Source organism: Caenorhabditis remanei, chromosome II (genome assembly GCF_010183535.1).
Source record: "Caenorhabditis remanei strain PX506 chromosome II, whole genome shotgun sequence".
Classification (NCBI taxonomy): Eukaryota; Metazoa; Nematoda; class Chromadorea; order Rhabditida; family Rhabditidae; genus Caenorhabditis; species Caenorhabditis remanei.
In genome coordinates this window covers 11,248,846-11,265,295 of record NC_071329.1, presented here as the reverse complement: position 1 = coordinate 11,265,295, position 16,450 = coordinate 11,248,846, and the positions used below count along the sequence as shown (strand labels likewise).

Genomic DNA, 16,450 nt, shown 5'->3' with positions numbered 1-16,450 from the left:
AAAAAAAGAACAACTTCATGCTATTCCGTTGATAGTTTGACCTCTTGTGACTGATTGATTTGATAGGACAAGTGATATCGACAGGAGGAACACGATGACATGTTGCTACATTAATTTTCGAAAATCATTGGCGTGAGAAACAACGAAAAACCAGACAACGCAAGTATTTTGTTATGAGAAGAGAGGTAGAGAAACAGAATACGATACGATTTGAGATGACAAGTTCGCCGTCTCTGACGTATAAGTCTCCCGTTCTCTGTCTTCGGAAATGATGATTGAGGAAAAGACGGAGAAGAGAAGTTGTTCTCGTTTTAAAAAATGAACAGGGATTGAGTAGAATAAGAGAGACGCCAGACAGTGTGACAGATTTAAAACGGTTTAGACGGGCGAATTATTTAGGTGCATTGCGATCAGATGGACTTAAAAAAGGGAAAATTGAGAATATGAATTAGAAGATTTTGAATTGGTTTTTGAATTCGGTTTCTGCAGAAAATACTGTGCTCACTGCGAGATTACTGTATATCATGTCCGTATTCTCAGTCAATGTTCCTCCTTCCTGGACAAAGTCTACTCACAATGATTCCAGGGCGTATTCTGTTCTTGACCTAAATTATATCAGTTTCCCGTTCTTTAATGATGGGAATCTCCAACTTCTTTCTCTGTCCAATGGTCTCTCCAATTTCGATTACTCACCTCGATTCCCAGACGATCTATATTTATGTTCTCACTCTGTAATTATATAATTTTGATTCGAAAAATAAACTTTTCGTCTGGGTGTGTCATACAACCAAATAATATAATTTTTCAATGTCTTAAAGTCGGGTTTCTATCAGAAGTACTTCTGTTTCAAAACAATAATGATATCATTTATCGAAAAGAGAAAACTTTAGAACCAATTACGATGCATTCACTGGAAATCGAAACAAGACACAACTACGTGGTAACGTGTAGTCAATCTGCAAAAATCTCTCGTTCTGACTGTAACAGATTATCTACAAATTAGATGAAATTACGACATCGGAGGAACTGAGTCACTTACAGAATACAATGATTGTACACTGTCTGATTAATTTTTTAAAGATTATCACTTAAAAATCAAAACATAATAAAAAAATATTTTTGATTTTCAAAAACTGTGTTTTCATTCATCAATTTTTGTTTTGATCTGTAAAACTTTGATATACTTCCTCGTAAGGTCTCCTGAACAAAAGATAACAAGAATATCTTCATTTTTTGTTTTCAGGTAGAATCAACTTTTCAGAAAATGTACTTTACCGATGCTGACAATGTTTTTCGATTACCAGTTATTTATGTACGACGCCAACATTTTCATGTGATTCGACAATTTTTTAAAGGTACATTTTGAAAATGTCAAGTGGGTTCCGTCAAAAAAGGATAAATCTAAAAATTGAGATCTACTATACGTTTGCCCATCTTCTGTGAAACCAGCAATCGCACGAAGCAAAGGAAGTTCTACTGAAAACCAAAAACACGAATACTTTTTCAGAAGGTAATGCAACTATCTCCTTGACAGGGTACATTTGAAGACACCCATCCGTGGATTTGGCAGTAATTAGGTGATGAAGGAAAAACACATAACATTGGAAAAAGAGAAGAAATGAGTGCTTTTTGCAAGTCTCTTTCTCTTTTTTCCGAATAACTCGTCTGCTTCTTCTTTTTCCATTTCTGTTTCACAGTTACTAATGGTAATAATAGAATGAACGGGTTCCATAATAAAAACCACTTTCTTGGAATCCTCTGCCCAACTATATCTACTATTCTGAGTAGTCTTCTTGAGGTTTTCTTGAATTACTCTCTCGAAAAGTGAAACGGTTTCCAGGCAGATCCGCCCATTTATTCATGTTCAGATGAACTGATTCTATAATTTCTTTCTTATTTCATCATGAAAAAACAAACAAATCCGAATCAATGGTTTACTCGTTTGCTCTTTATTTTGTTTTTTGAGAAAGTGAAAAGTCAATTGGAGGAAATGTCGAATGTTGGAAATATTGGTAAGCATTCTGTTCAATTTTTACAAATTTTATTTCAATTTATAGTTCTTGAACAAGATCCTCGAGATCAAGATCCATTCTATCGTAATTATTATGCGAGAGCTGAAGGAATGCCATTGGCAGCAGTGAATTCAGTTGTTCACAATGTGAAACATAAAACAGAAGGACAATTCAAGATATGGCATGAACTTCCATCTCATAAAGTTCGTCCCGGATACTCTACAACAACAAGAAAACCAAAATTTGCAACAACAACAATTCCATGGGTACGTGGAAGACATCGACCCCAATCGGGGCAACAACAGGCTCCGTGGTATCAGAAGTGAGTTTTAAATTGATCAGTATGTCTTTTATTTGATATGTGCACGTGTTCAAGACGCTCTCTTCTTTGGTTATCCGTTCTTTCACCGCTGAATTCAGCCTACCTAATTTGTTTATTTATATTGTTAAAATACAATCGAATCTCCTATTGGAACTTTACGTTGCATCACACCTCACAAATTAGTTTATTCGTTAAGATTCAGCGACCCGGATGGATATGATACTGGACATGGAACTGATTACGATGACGGATCAGCTCCACCGCCGAGACCAAGAGGAAGGTATGCATGAGATCTCTCATTTCTTATCACATGTTCAGTTTTAATTCGTCTTTCCAAATCCATGTATCATCTTTGAACTAAATCGGTTTCAGAAGGCCACCTGGAGGAAGAGGAAGACGTCCTCCATCACCGATGGCACCAGTTAGAGTTTCAGTTGGGTGAGTGATGTTGAAATGATTAATGAATTGAATATATGGTTTTTAGGAAAGGAGAATATCTTGTTCATAATGAAGAAGGAGGACATTTTGATGATGGAGGAGAAGGTACTAAAGCTGAATCAGATGATTCGGAAGGCACTGTCCGGACAGAAGAAGGGAAGAAACCGATTACGGTAACTGAGAAAACGAAAATTGAAATTGCTCTGAAAAAAGAAGAAACGAAGAAAGAAGACGGTGGAGAGTCAGATGCTGAGGAGGTTATACTGTCCAGTGAAAAATTATTTTATTTCAAATTTTAGGTTACGAAAAAGCAAGAAAGAAGTGCTGATGAAGGACAAAAACATGGAGAAGTAGATTTGGCTGATCTCAAGAACGGTGGAGTTGTTCATGTAAAATTTGAGTCCAAAATATAATTTTTAAATTGATTTTTTCAGAAACTTCGCACATCCGGAAAAGGAAAAACTGTTGAGGAGAATGAAAAAGTAAAGGAAGAAGAGAAGGAAGAGGTTGGTTCAAAAAAGAAAAAAGGAAAGAAAGAAGAAGAAGAAGACGAAGAGAATGAAGAGGAAGAAAAACCGAAAACAAAGAAAAAACAGAAAGGATCAGGTAAAAAAGGAAAGGAAAATGAGGATGATGGGGATAAAAAGAAAGGAAAACATAATAAGAAAAAGGCAAAAGATGAAGAAGAAGAAGACGACGAGAACGGAGAATTGAAGAACATTGATGGAGATGTGAGGATTCAGAAAGCAGTAGATGGAGATACAGATGATCACGAAGATGAGGAAGACGAAGAAGAAGAAGAGGACAACAATTCAAAGAAAAAACATGGAAGGAAGAGAACAAAAGGGAAAAAGAACGAAGAAGGTGAAGAGGACAGTGAGGATTATGATGAAGAGGATGAAGAAGAAGATAACGACGACGAAGATGAAGATGGAGAAGAAGAATCCAAGCATACTCATATTAAGTCAGAAATCAGAAAGTCGAAAGTACCTTGTACCACAGCACAACGACATCAGAATCCAGTTCAACATCATCAGAATATTCCTCCAACTCAAGTACCGTATCCCCATTCGGATAATCATGGATATACACATACAACTACTACAACAACCAGTACAGTGGCATCGCAATACACTGGAGAACAGATGGGAGTGAGTCGAACTGTTTCTGATTTGAATAAAAATCAGGCTGATTAAGAACTGATAACATTAAGAATATACACTTTGTACCTGTCCCTTCAGTTTTAACACGGGTTGTTCCTAATTCTAGATGAATTCAGGTCGTCAGAATCGGTATTTTAGAGAAAGATCAAAACAACCACTAGCTGTCTTTTGATAATTCGATAATTTCAGGATGATTATCATGAATTCGAGAAAATGGATTGTAATGAAAAGCAGGAGGAAGAATATGATTCAGATGAGGAAAATCAATTAGAAGAAAAGAAGAAACAAAAGAAAAAGAAGAAATCTAAGAAAAACAATAAGAAGAAAGGAAAGAAGAAGAAGAGCAAAAAAGGTAAAGGTGGAAGAAGAAACCAGTTGAGTAAGGATTATCTTACTTCGAGGGAGAAAGTTGATCAAAATAAGAGGAATCGAGGTCATATATTAGATGAACTGCATGGTAATTTGTAAAAATGCAGATAAACATAATTATCTAATTATCAATTTTAGCTGATGAAGACTTGAAGAAACTCAGAAAGGATTCGAAACCTTCGGAACCTGGAATAGATTGTACCACTGCCGTTGATGAATTCCCATTGAAATGTGGTGCGTGGAAATCTGCTGGATTCTGTGACACAAATCAAGCTACCCAATTCCTATGGTGTCGGAAAACATGTCTCTGTTCAATCACAACTGTTAGTACCACGGGAAGGTTGCCTATTTCTGAAGAATGATGATTCTACAATTAGATTCTACTTATTTTTACGAATAAACTTTCATAGTATAATTGACTCAAAATTTTATAAACCCGCTCGTTCGCCTTTATCTGCATGAGCCATATGACGTATCAAATGGCCTGGGAGTTGGATCTAATTTCTTCATCACGGGTAAGAAGAGAAAACAAACGCGAGGGGTATATCAACCAAGCAGCCGACACTTCGCGGGTTCCGCCGACCACTATCTTTTGTGTGCGCCCTGACTCCGCCTTCTCTTTGTGTCAAACTTTTACTTGCGGAAAGTCTACTTTTCCGACTACCAGTTAATTTCGAAAGATGTTACATAAAAAAGTAGAGAATTTTAAGCATTATGTAGGTATTTCGAGGACAAACTCCCCAGAAACCTGTTTTTGAGTACAAAACTAGAAAAATCGGAAATCACTATTGTCGAAATAAAAAAAGTGATACCCGGTGTTTGCGGACTTAGGGCTAATTTTAATTTTTCCACTAAGTCCGCAAACACCGGGTATCACTTTTTTTATTTCGACAATACTTTTGTTACTTAATTTTTGAAAATTTCAGTAGAAATTTACAAAATTTTTCAAACGGTTTCTTTCCGAAAAGGTTGGCCAGAAATTTTTTTCGGAAAACCACCGAAGAAATTTGGCCAGCTCTATTAGAGAAGATTGTGCCGATTCAAGAGTTACTGCAGTTCTTTTTTGAAATGTGAACACAAGCGGAACGACATGATTACAGTAGACTTAGAGTACTGTAACCATATCATTCCCAGAAGAAAGAACGAGCTTATTAGACGCTTGCGCGTGCCATGTTCCACGTATTGGTAAACAATGATAAAAAGAATAATGAAAGAGCAATGGAAGTTCAACAATTATTCTCATCTTCTTGATATATTATTTCCCGAGGTGTGGTATTCTTGAGTTCTGAGACATGATTAGGAAAAACGGAATTAAATTAAATACTATCAGAGTTACAGTAAGATTAGGGAACACGTCACAGGCATGACCTCAGTACATTGATTCAAGCTATGAGTTAGTCCTCCGATAAGAGCGGCATATTTTAAAGCTTTATGATCACAAGACATGTCGTAGGCGTGACCTACGTACTTCAGTATTTCAGTACCATAGTTCAAGCTACGAATTAGTCTACATGATCAAAAGTTTTCGTTCGGAAAGTATCAAGGAGAACACGTCATAGGCGTGACCTAAGTACCGATGATTCAGGCTATGAGTTAGTCCCCCCAATCACTAGAAGTATCTAATAGAGAAATGGAGAGGTCCTATGTGTGAAACTTTCAATATCCTGTATCGATTGGTTGATTGGCTCGCCGTCGGCGTTCATCGTTCGGATCCTCTCTCTACATTATTCCAGTTTTCAAAGCCACGAACTTTATTGGAATAGTGTGAAACAATAATAAAACAAACAACAGTAACAAAAATAATAAATGTGAAAAAGGTAAAGGTGGAAAATATTATTTATTCGTCAACGACTTTGACGTTGTAAAATGATACGGTGAACAGGAAGTATGGATCAGTTGAATCGCAGTTTGCGAATTTCATGAACGATAAAACTCCTGGCTCACGGAATACGATGGACGCAGCGTTTGGAGATGGAGAAATTCGGAGAAGCTGTAAAAGTAAAAGAAATGAATTGTCTACCTTGTTTAACTACAACTGATAACTCACCTCCTCTGTTTCTCCTTCTGCAATATAAATCAAGTTTCCTCCAGCATCATCGCCCCACTGCTTTTCCTGTACAAACAAGTGAAGATCCAAACAGTATCCATCAGCATTACTTTGTTCAGCATCTTCATCTCCGAGTACCCAATACGTTCCGTGTTCCACACGACTCACAGTCACACTAGTTTGTGCACCGGAAACAGTTACACCGGTAAGTTTTGCTGCAAGTCTTGCAAAAGTGGTGGACTTCAAGCATTCGATAATTCGGCTCGTTGTTTTCAGCTGTGCTGCTTTCTCTTCCAGGAGTCTAGCCACGTGGCGTTTATTTACAGGGCCAACAGTTTTGAAATACGATGGGTTGGAAACAAGTTCAGTGAACACTTCTTTGTGAATATTTTCCTAAAAAGTGAATTTTTAATTAAATTTTTCTCGGAAAATATGGTATCATTTTAGAATGTTTCTTACCAGCAAGAATCCGTTCAAATTGAGTTCTGAGTTATCCGAAAATATTTGTTGAACTTCGTTTTGTCTTTTCTCAGTCGTAAAATCCTTGTTGATCAGCTTTAGAAGCTTACATTTGTTTTCAGGAATGAATCTGCGAATACTTTCAACAGCTGGTTTCTTCGGTTGAAGTCGTCTCGTTGAGTGGAACCATCCATTGATTGAAAGACGTGGCTCTTCCGAAATCATCTCAGCAACACGATGCCATGATTTCTCAGAAACTTCGAAAAGAATCAAAGAATTGCGAAGAGGAGCAAACTGTGTGGCGACAGTTGTTGGTTGAAGACTTTCTGAAAAAATATAATTAAGAACAATGCTGAGAACTTTGAATTCTTACTGTCGTTATTGAAGAGCTGTAGATCTCCTCCATTGGCTGCCGAGTCCCAGTTTGCTGAGGTCATATAATAGACGAATGCGAAACGACGAGTTTCAATCTGAAAAAAAATTAATTGAGTTGTGAATAGTAGTCACCACAAAATTCTTTAGACTAATACTCACCAAATCGTTGTGTGGGAGCAGAGAATCGGTTCTTGCGTAGCAGCTGCCATTACAATCGACTTGTTCAGTTAGTTCAACTCCAGAAATGTTTTGAAGCCACTCTTTCACTTCAGTGTACAAGAATTGTCTGAAACTTAATGTGTTTTTTTGAAGAGAAAATCAAAATTCAACCTGAAAGAGAAAATAGAAGGATTTTCTGTTGGGTCAATTGACTTGAAATCGTCCGTTTGAAAAAGTGAATATAAATCATTCTCTTTTCTACTCCAATTTTCGAAATGTTGGAGTTCTTCTTCAACTTTTTCTACGACATTATCACTGTTCTCCACGAAATTTCGAATTTGCCAGTGAGGGAAAGGAGATTCTGAAAGTTGTAAAATGAAGAATGGAATACGATTGAAATCTTACTTTCAAATCCCTTTTTGAACTCTTTCTCGTACTTTTCTTCGAGATATTTCGGATTAATATGAATCACTTCAAGTACAACACTTCTTCTCTTTTTTGCTTTTGGTGACTTTGCGGTGCCCGCTCCATTCTTTATCTTTCTTTTCATATTTGTATTTCCTGAAACGCTGAACAAGAGAGTATAGCATATTTCTCGCAAAATAAATTTTCAATTCTGGTTGGAGCACCATTAATCTTTTTAATTTTCCATGTCAGAATATAAACATTTTTTTAATGAGCAATAATCATTAGTTAACAACAAAACAAAGAAGTGTAAAATTAAAAACAATAACAGTTTTCAAGTCAACCGGTGGAAACGTTTATTTTGCCACATATTTGTTTTCTCCTTCTGATAAAGCTTCCAGGGATTCTGCTGCTTTCTCTTTGGTTAGAATCTGAAAAATGAAAGAGGGGATTCGATTAGTTAAAGAAAACTAACCATAATAACGGGAAGCCCTTGCTTAATTTGATTTCCAGGCAGACTGAGAATGGTTTTGAAATCATTCCATTCGTACACTTCCGTCAAATATTCATCATATTGATCAGATACGAAAAATCGGACGTTATCGAACTGAAACTTGTGCTCTGGATCCCATTGTGCTGGTTCACGGAACACTTCTTTGAGGAGCTCCCCGATAGCTGTCAATTCGCTAGTTTCAGTGAGAACATCTGTCTGTCCAGCTTCTGGATATTGTAGAAGAATAGGCCACACAAGGTTTGAATCATCATCGAATTTCACACACTCGTGCTAAACATGTGAGAATACGGTAGTTTCTGTGGGAATGTATGCTTACCGTACGCATCAATGGAAGTGATACAGTGAGCCTTGCCATATCCATCAGTTCTGGATGATCGAACGGAACTCGTGGACTCAAATTGAGATTTCTTTCCTTCAATGCGTCCAGAAGTTTCTTTTTCGCTTCAGTTTCTTTTCTTTCCTCGGCGCGCGATTTCCTTTTATCTCTTTCCTCTTTCAATGATAGCTCTACAGCTTTTACTCGTGTTTTTTCCAGTTCATCAATATACTTTTTCTCATCTTCTGTCAGATCAGCTGAAACTATTTTATTATACCGAAATAATTTGATCTCAACTTACGTGTTTCAGAAGTTTCTTTAGTGAAAGCAAAAATCTTTTTACTGCTTTCTATCCAGTTCAATGCATCTTTAGCGTATTCTAATTCCAGAAGACACTCTGCTCCACGAATCACTCCTTTTAAATGGGTGGGGTCAAACTTACGACCCATTGAACAGTCTTTGATTGCAGACCGGAGGTTTCCGATGTGTTTTTGGGCGGCAGCGCGGTTGAAATAAAGAACAGCGTTCAATTTACGATCCGGGCAGTTTTCTTTGATACCTTCAAATAAAATTAATTGTTTTAATTTAGACAGTGTAATATACCCACCATTAGAATAACAATCAGTTGCCCATCGGTATTTTTTAAATTTGAAGTGTTTATTTCCTTCATTTTTGTGATGTTCTGCATTCTGCTGTTTGTCTTCGTCATCCTCTTTATCGTATTTCATAGCCTCAAAATATTTTTGTTAACGGTTATCTTATCATTTGGTATTTCGATCATTTCATTACCTGCAAAGCTTCAATGGTATCCTTGTATTTACCATCTTTTGGCATTTCCTTCATGAACGCTGGATGTTGATCAATCTCTTTACACCACTCATCAAAGTCAAATGGCTTCCGAGGTTCTGGTTTTTCCGCCTGCAATCCGAAGCTCTAATACACAAATGAGATAAAAATTAAAAACTTTTTTAGCAGCCATTTCTTCCATGAATCTGTCAAGATCATCGTCGAGCTTTTGAGCTAGTGCTGCCCGCTCATCTTCGGTCCATTTCTTTTTTTGGGGAAGTTCGATCGGAGAATACTTGTGGTTCATTCTGAAAACACACTTTACAACAAAAAAGCTATGTTATTAAATATGATTGTTCGAAAACCGACAAGAAAACGGAAAAACTGAATTTTTTTCAAGTTTTTGGGATTCAACGACAACGCTCCGCAATTCCGCCCTCGCGCTTTGTTTACCGTAAATCGACACAGCATTTAGCCGATTTTTTGAAATTTAATTTTTACAGAAATGTTATCAGTACTTTTTTCATTCTTTTTTTGCAGAAGTGATATTTTATTCATACTTTTGATAACCAAGTCCAATCATTCTTTTTGGTATCTTCATCCATTTTTTCTTCAGCTGTTAATTATTTTTCTCGCTAGAACTCCCATTTAATGCTTCAGATTCAGATGTAGCTATTATGCGTATTTATTAACTGTACCATTTTCAAAATATTCATTATACCGAGTCAAAACATTTTTGTTTTATAGAAAAATCATAACAAAAGTCACACTTTCAAAAATATCTAGAATCTTACTTATAGAAGTTTCTGATTTTTGATATTAGCTTTTTATTTTCCCAGATTAAGTTTTATTCATAAGCTAGTGTCGCAGATAAAACTTTTATTTAATTCTCATGCAATTAATATCAGGTATCAAATATACATTAGTTCAAAAACTATATTTCATTTGGAACCTGTTTTTCTACATTCCATTGTTCCATACCAATCCTTTCCATGACTTTCCGCTCTTTATTATCTAGTAACATTACCATTGCAATAGCGCCCTACTGCAAACAAATTCAAATGTTGGACAGTCAATGTGACTGAACAATTGGCACTCTGCCAACCCCCCGCGGGTTCTCTGTTCCTCCGTGGTTTTCCTATTCTCTCATTCTCTTTCTCGGGGTGCATCATCATTCAGTGGGAGAGAAAGAGGTACACTCTGTGTGACCCGTGTTTATTTCTTCTCCCAGCCCCACCCAATCGCATGTCACTTTTCCCGTTGTTTCTTGACATCTTATCGCATAATCAATTGATTTTTCCGAAGTTCCCATGTTTTTTTACGGACCGTACTACTGAATTCTTTTGTTTGTCACAACCCTCTCGGCTCTTTTCTCCGTAACAGCTGAGTCAATTCATGTGTATTTATTCACCGAAAAAGACAGTACACTCATCACTGCTAACCCACTTTCCTTTTCAGGCAATACGGAATGCACTGCTAGAGGAGGTAGATAATAAAATAATATCAAAATGAGAGAAGACCACTCCCCACGGCGACATCACCTTAATAACAACGTTGAACAAAACACTTTGACGGAAGTAAGTTACAGTGTAAATCGAAGATTCTGAATTCTGAAACTCACTTTTCAGTTGCTTCCCAATCAACTCTATTTCGGATGTTTTCCAAACCCAGATGCAATCGACAAATCCGATAAATCCGTCAAGAAGACGTGCTTCGTCAGTGTTAACAATAAATTTCACTATGAACCTTTTTATGAAGACTTTGGTCCATGGAACCTATCAGTTCTTTATCGGTTATGTGTTCAAATAGATAAACTCCTCGAGGTAAGAGCAAAATTATTGGAAAAATCTGATAAACATCTAATCTAGATCGAAGAGAAACGAGGCCGGCGGCTAGTGCTCTTCTGTCAAGAAGATGGATCTGGTGACTACGATAAAATACGAGTGAATACTGCATATGTCCTTGGAGCTTATTTGGTAAGTCATGCACCCGGTTAAATTGGACCATCTTGATAAAGGTATTATGTAACCAAAAATTGGTTATTTTTCAGATAATATATCAAGGATTCTCCGCCGATGATGCATACTTGAAAGTTGCCAACACCGAAGGGCCGAAGTTGATTGGTTTCCGTGATGCGTCAATGGGTGCTCCACAGTATCTTCTCCACGTGCACGACGTTCTTCGTGGAATAGAAAAAGCATTGAAATTCGGATGGCTCGACTTCACGAATTTCGACCACGAAGAATACGAGCATTATGAACGCGTTGAAAATGGAGATTTCAATTGGATAATTCCTGGGAAAATCTTAAGTTTTTGTGGTCCCCACAATGAGAGTCGGGAGGAAAATGGGTATCCATACCATTCTCCAGAAGTTTACTTTGAATATTTTCATAAAACCAAAGTATCAACTATTGTTCGACTGAATGCGAAGAATTATGATGCATCGAAATTCACAAGAGCCGGATTCGATCACGTTGACTTATTCTTCGTTGATGGAAGTACACCTTCGGATGAGATAATGCTGAAATTTATCAATGTTGTTGATAATGCGAAAGGAGGAGTTGCCGTACATTGTAAAGCTGGGCTCGGGAGGACAGGAACTCTGATCGCTTGTTGGATGATGAAAGAGTTTGGATTGACTGCAGGAGAGTGTATGGGATGGCTACGAGTATGTCGACCTGGATCAGTAATTGGACCACAACAGCCATACTTGGTCGAGAAGCAGAAATTCTGTTGGTCATTATCTCATTCGAACGGAGTACACCTCATTCCAAATAGAGAAGATAAAAGGAGCGTTAGAAGGCTTGTCAACCAAGTTGATGATATAAACTTGGGAGAAGAAAGAAGAGCGAAAAGTAGAGAGAATACTCGACCAAACATTCTCCGGAGAAAAGTTCAAGTTCAAAACGGGAAAGATGTTACCCCAGTTTCTGTTTCTTCATCAGCAATTCCTGGAACGAGCCGATCTGTAAGAACAACTCGCATTGTCGATGAAACAGCACTAGATGAGCAAGGAAGATCTCAAGGAGATCGACTTCTCCAACTCAAAGCAAAACATCAACATGAAGCCGAACAAGCTCCAAGCAGTTCTTCATCTCGACGATTCGTCAAGCATTCGGCTCCACAAATGGCAGTGCCAAGTCAAGCGTACCTAAACCGAAACCGTGAACCAATCATGATAACTCCATCCAAGAACGGACCTTCGTCATCTGGAACTAGTAGCCGTCAGTCAAAAACACCATCTAATGGAAATGTGGCATATAGAACGAGAAACTCGTCAGGCGGTAACGCAGGAACTTTGACAAGAACGGTACGTTTACTGAAACTGAAACATGATTAATGATAGTGGGACCATACCAGTTGAATTTTTGACAATTTTTCGCCGGACACACAGGTACAGAATTCAATTTCAGGGCAACGAGAGCTACAGGTTTCACAACTCGTTGTTATATGAGGTATCATCGTGTGTCACTATAATTTATTCGTTTCCTTTTTTCAGTCTTTTTTGCTTACTAGAACTAAGTGTTGTTGTCTAGAAACTGTTGCATTTCCTTAACCCTTTACCAATTTCTCTTATTTTTCGAATAATATTGATGTTTTTCCAGCCGGCATCTGCTGTATTTCCTTCGATGGCTTCTCGTAGAAGTGAAGCAACAAGATATTTGTCGCCAACTACTCCTATAAAACCTATGTCTCCTGCATATCCTGATGGTACTCTAAATGGAACTTATAAGAGCCGACTCCGGTCAGAGAAGCCTATGGGATCAACAACATCTACTCCATTCAGTCTGCAGCCACAGGTGAGAAATTAGGATAATATGAAAGTAGGGAAGTGTCTTAGGACCCGCTTCATGACAAATCTGTCAGTAGTGATAATTCTTCATTTTGCATGTAGAAAATTTTCTTTTAATCAATTCTTCCCAGTTGCATGCTCCTTCCTATAAGGACCATCACTCCATTTCCCCTTTTTCTTAAATATCGTGAAGTGGCTGTGACCGTGTTGTATCTCGTTGCAGTTTGGTCTTGTTCGGGTGCCTCTCGATTCTCCACATCTCGTTATGGCTCATCGACCTTCATCAGCACGTGCTCCGTTGTCACCTCATAATTTTACTTCAAGTCAAGTCTTCACTCCATCAAATAGATTCATTGGAGAGAAAAAGTCAACAACAATGACACGTGGCTCTGCATCCACATCAGCACTCCCAGCTGCGTATATGACACGGGGCAGTGTACGGAAATGACTGTAATGGTATAATATTTTTTGTACTACTGTATCTCTATTCTTCTGATTATACGTTTTATTTGTTCTGTTACCTTCTTTTTATCTGCACTACTTTCGAATTTTTACATTTTCCGGGTGACTTTTCGAAAAGTTCGAGGTATTCTGTGAATTTACAAGTTTCCTGTACAACAACTAAAATTATCAACAAATTCTCGAATCCTTACTAAACGCTTAGTTTTTTATTTTCTCTTCACATCGTGTACGCCCTGTTTTTGTTTGTCACGTGTGCTCTTCATATTGCTCCTTTTACGTATTGCTCCACCTTATTAATGGATATCACTTCTATTGCATCTAACCAACTAGTTTTTAATTTTACTGCAGGAGAATAAATAAACGTTGTACATTATTTTATGATTCACCACTCAGTTCCAATCAATTTCCAGATATCCAAATGTACGCTTACTGCTGAAACTAAAACACCTAAACGGATTTTGTCTATGCCATCCTCTTCGAAATCCACATCTTCACTGAAAAAGATTCAAGTATCTAGACCAAGACCGTACCCATCAAACGGGGTTAGAGTAGAATTATGTGCAAATGGCAAATCATATGCTATCCGACCAAGAAAAGATGCTCATGTTATACCTGGTGCAGGTTTAGCTGCAAACACTGAAGCTCTTCTTGGGGTAAGTTTTCTTTTGATAGAACATTTTCGCAATGCAAAAATGGAATAAGTTTCGCGCGCCCAAGTCGTCCTATTTTCAGAAACGTAAGCCAACAACGAACACCTGACCGCAGAAATAGACATCGAGCTGTTGAACATCACATAATTTTGTACATTTTAATTATAGACTTTTCCAATTTTTCAATCCTCACATTTTAATCTTTATTTGCATACTTAATTCACCTCTTTCTAGTCCCCAGAACCTATATCTAGTTCCCTTCACACACAGTGCCAAATTCTTTGCTGCCTTAATTTTTTCGCTTTAATACTTGTCGAACGAACGCCTTTATGTATTGTACAATTTCTTCTGCATTTTAGAAATCATATAGTTATTTTTTATTAGAAATTATGTAACCTTTCTTCTAGATAACATGTTATCTAACACAAACGACGCAGGCGTCAGAAACTATAGTATCTGAACTTATTCTGCTTTATCAAATGTAATTTAATTTTTAAAAAATAAACGCGAAATCCCGCATGCATGAAACTGTGCGGTACTTGCCAACTGTGGGCGGGATTTATTTTCAGGTTGAAGCTCGAGATATTTTTCATTTCGCGATCTTTTGTCTAGCCTTTGTTTGCGTTTTCCCAATACTTTCCTTCTAAAATTATTTGTAGAAATGTCAGTGACTAGTGAGACTAGTAGTACAACCAGCGAATCATCTTCCCCGACTGGAAAATACGAAGAGGAATCTAATCGAAACACGAAACAGTGAGCAGTATTTTAATCATTGGTTTGATTATAAGTCTATCTCGTTGTTTTTCTTTCAGTCAAATCGAACCTGAATCATTAACAAGAAAACGAAAGTATGTGCTGATCTCTCGTACAATTATTCCATTTGGACAGTCAACGCATACAAGGAATTTCGGAAGGTCAGCTACAAACAATCAAGTGATGAACTATTCAAACGTTCGAACGCCGCCGTATAAAATGTACCGCATTTTTGTTACTTTTCTTCCATATTTCTTTTTACAGAAGTCATCGCCTTTGTCTTGTTTGTAACTGCATAAAATCTACTTCTGAAATTGCTATTCTCACAGATGAGATCGAAAAAATATTCATAGTTCTCTCAGCAATTTTCCGTCGGCAGCTCGAAATTTCGAAGGCGAACAGCGCCTACAAACAATCACCATTTTTCACATGCTCATCACACTTTTCGGAAACTTCTTCAGAAATTTTAAGAATGTTCGGAGTTGGAAGTGCAGCTGCCATATTCAAAGCACGCCCACGCAAACGTGAACAAGTTGAAAAGTTGGTCGCCTACATCACAAGAAGTTCTGTGAGAGAGACAAGATTGTTGCAATATGCCTATGCGTTCATGTTGAATCATCCGGAAGCTACTGTGAGTGCTTTAGTCTTGAATTCATCAAGTTAATTGTTTTATTTCAGGCAGTAATCGGACCCGTGATTAAAGAAGAAGATATTCCTATCGATGAGACAGTAGAATGCAAAGCAATCGCCAAAGTGGATACGATTGTGCCAAAATGTTTTCGCCAACCAAGAAAACAAAGATTTGATGATGAAGAATCAGGATCATCTTCAATGCTTCGAATTATTAGAAGAGAACCACTTCATCTTCCTACGGACGAAGTTTATACTCCCTTAGTGCCTCTCCGAAAACCATTAAAATGCTGTTACTGCCTCGAAGTTAATGAAAAGGAACTTATGCTCAATGTTCCGAAAACTCGACAACGAATTGTTTCTTGGGTGAAACATTTAGGAGAAAGATTTGGAGAACGTCTGAAAGAGAATTCTCTTAACTTTATGTGCCGAAAACATTTCTCGTCGTTGGATTTCAGTTCACGTGGAAGACTCCTGAAAGATGCACTTCCAAATTTCGTACCGCAAGAAGAAGTGCATACATACAAAATTTATGGAAACGAATTCATTAGAGTTCCTGATGATAATTTCGTTCACGAACGCGAAGAAACTTCCGATATAGATATTGAAAACTGAAAGTAAACTTACTACTGGTAATATGCATGTTAGTTCTTTTTTTGTTATTTTCTCCTGTTGTTTTTTCTACTTTGAAATAAAATGTCTTTGTTTGAAAACTTTAGATCTTTGTAGGGAACTCATAAAGGTGATTTACAGACCGCTCATCTGTTCGGGACAGCTGATTCTATGTAATAAGGGAT

At 37.4% G+C, this 16,450-nt stretch overlaps 5 protein-coding genes across 5 annotated transcripts; 3 read left to right on the top strand and 2 right to left on the bottom strand.

Moving 5' to 3' along the window:
- Positions 1 to 1,903: 1,903 nt before the first annotated feature.
- On the top strand, positions 1,904 to 4,666 carry GCK72_006077 (uncharacterized protein; the record flags this gene model as incomplete). Its single annotated transcript, XM_053725467.1, has 9 exons — positions 1,904 to 2,012; positions 2,058 to 2,334; positions 2,531 to 2,614; positions 2,707 to 2,772; positions 2,819 to 3,029; positions 3,072 to 3,161; positions 3,207 to 3,923; positions 4,125 to 4,392; positions 4,443 to 4,666. 9 exons carry the CDS (start codon positions 1,904 to 1,906, stop codon positions 4,664 to 4,666), a joined length of 2,046 nt encoding a protein of 681 aa, XP_053589661.1.
- A 1,475-nt stretch (positions 4,667 to 6,141) lies between these two features.
- Positions 6,142 to 7,894, bottom strand: GCK72_006076 (uncharacterized protein; the record flags this gene model as incomplete). The annotated part of the gene is made up of 7 exons (XM_053725466.1): positions 6,142 to 6,294; positions 6,352 to 6,744; positions 6,811 to 7,136; positions 7,184 to 7,280; positions 7,345 to 7,471; positions 7,516 to 7,705; positions 7,750 to 7,894. The coding sequence occupies 7 exons, from the start codon at positions 7,892 to 7,894 to the stop codon at positions 6,142 to 6,144; spliced, it is 1,431 nt and encodes a 476-aa protein (XP_053589660.1).
- A 211-nt stretch (positions 7,895 to 8,105) lies between these two features.
- Positions 8,106 to 9,672, bottom strand: GCK72_006075 (uncharacterized protein; the record flags this gene model as incomplete). Its single annotated transcript, XM_053725465.1, has 7 exons — positions 8,106 to 8,180; positions 8,225 to 8,533; positions 8,580 to 8,836; positions 8,881 to 9,138; positions 9,187 to 9,310; positions 9,369 to 9,497; positions 9,544 to 9,672. 7 exons carry the CDS (start codon positions 9,670 to 9,672, stop codon positions 8,106 to 8,108), a joined length of 1,281 nt encoding a protein of 426 aa, XP_053589659.1.
- Positions 9,673 to 10,873: 1,201 nt separating this feature from the next.
- GCK72_006074 (uncharacterized protein) lies at positions 10,874 to 14,379 on the top strand (the record flags this gene model as incomplete). The annotated part of the gene is made up of 8 exons (XM_003108762.2): positions 10,874 to 10,942; positions 10,994 to 11,188; positions 11,234 to 11,341; positions 11,416 to 12,675; positions 12,971 to 13,165; positions 13,382 to 13,594; positions 14,031 to 14,273; positions 14,353 to 14,379. 8 exons carry the CDS (start codon positions 10,874 to 10,876, stop codon positions 14,377 to 14,379), a joined length of 2,310 nt encoding a protein of 769 aa, XP_003108810.2.
- A 552-nt stretch (positions 14,380 to 14,931) lies between these two features.
- Positions 14,932 to 16,268, top strand: GCK72_006073 (uncharacterized protein; the record flags this gene model as incomplete). Its single annotated transcript, XM_003108851.2, has 4 exons — positions 14,932 to 15,023; positions 15,083 to 15,244; positions 15,288 to 15,654; positions 15,702 to 16,268. 4 exons carry the CDS (start codon positions 14,932 to 14,934, stop codon positions 16,266 to 16,268), a joined length of 1,188 nt encoding a protein of 395 aa, XP_003108899.2.
- Positions 16,269 to 16,450: the final 182 nt, after the last annotated feature.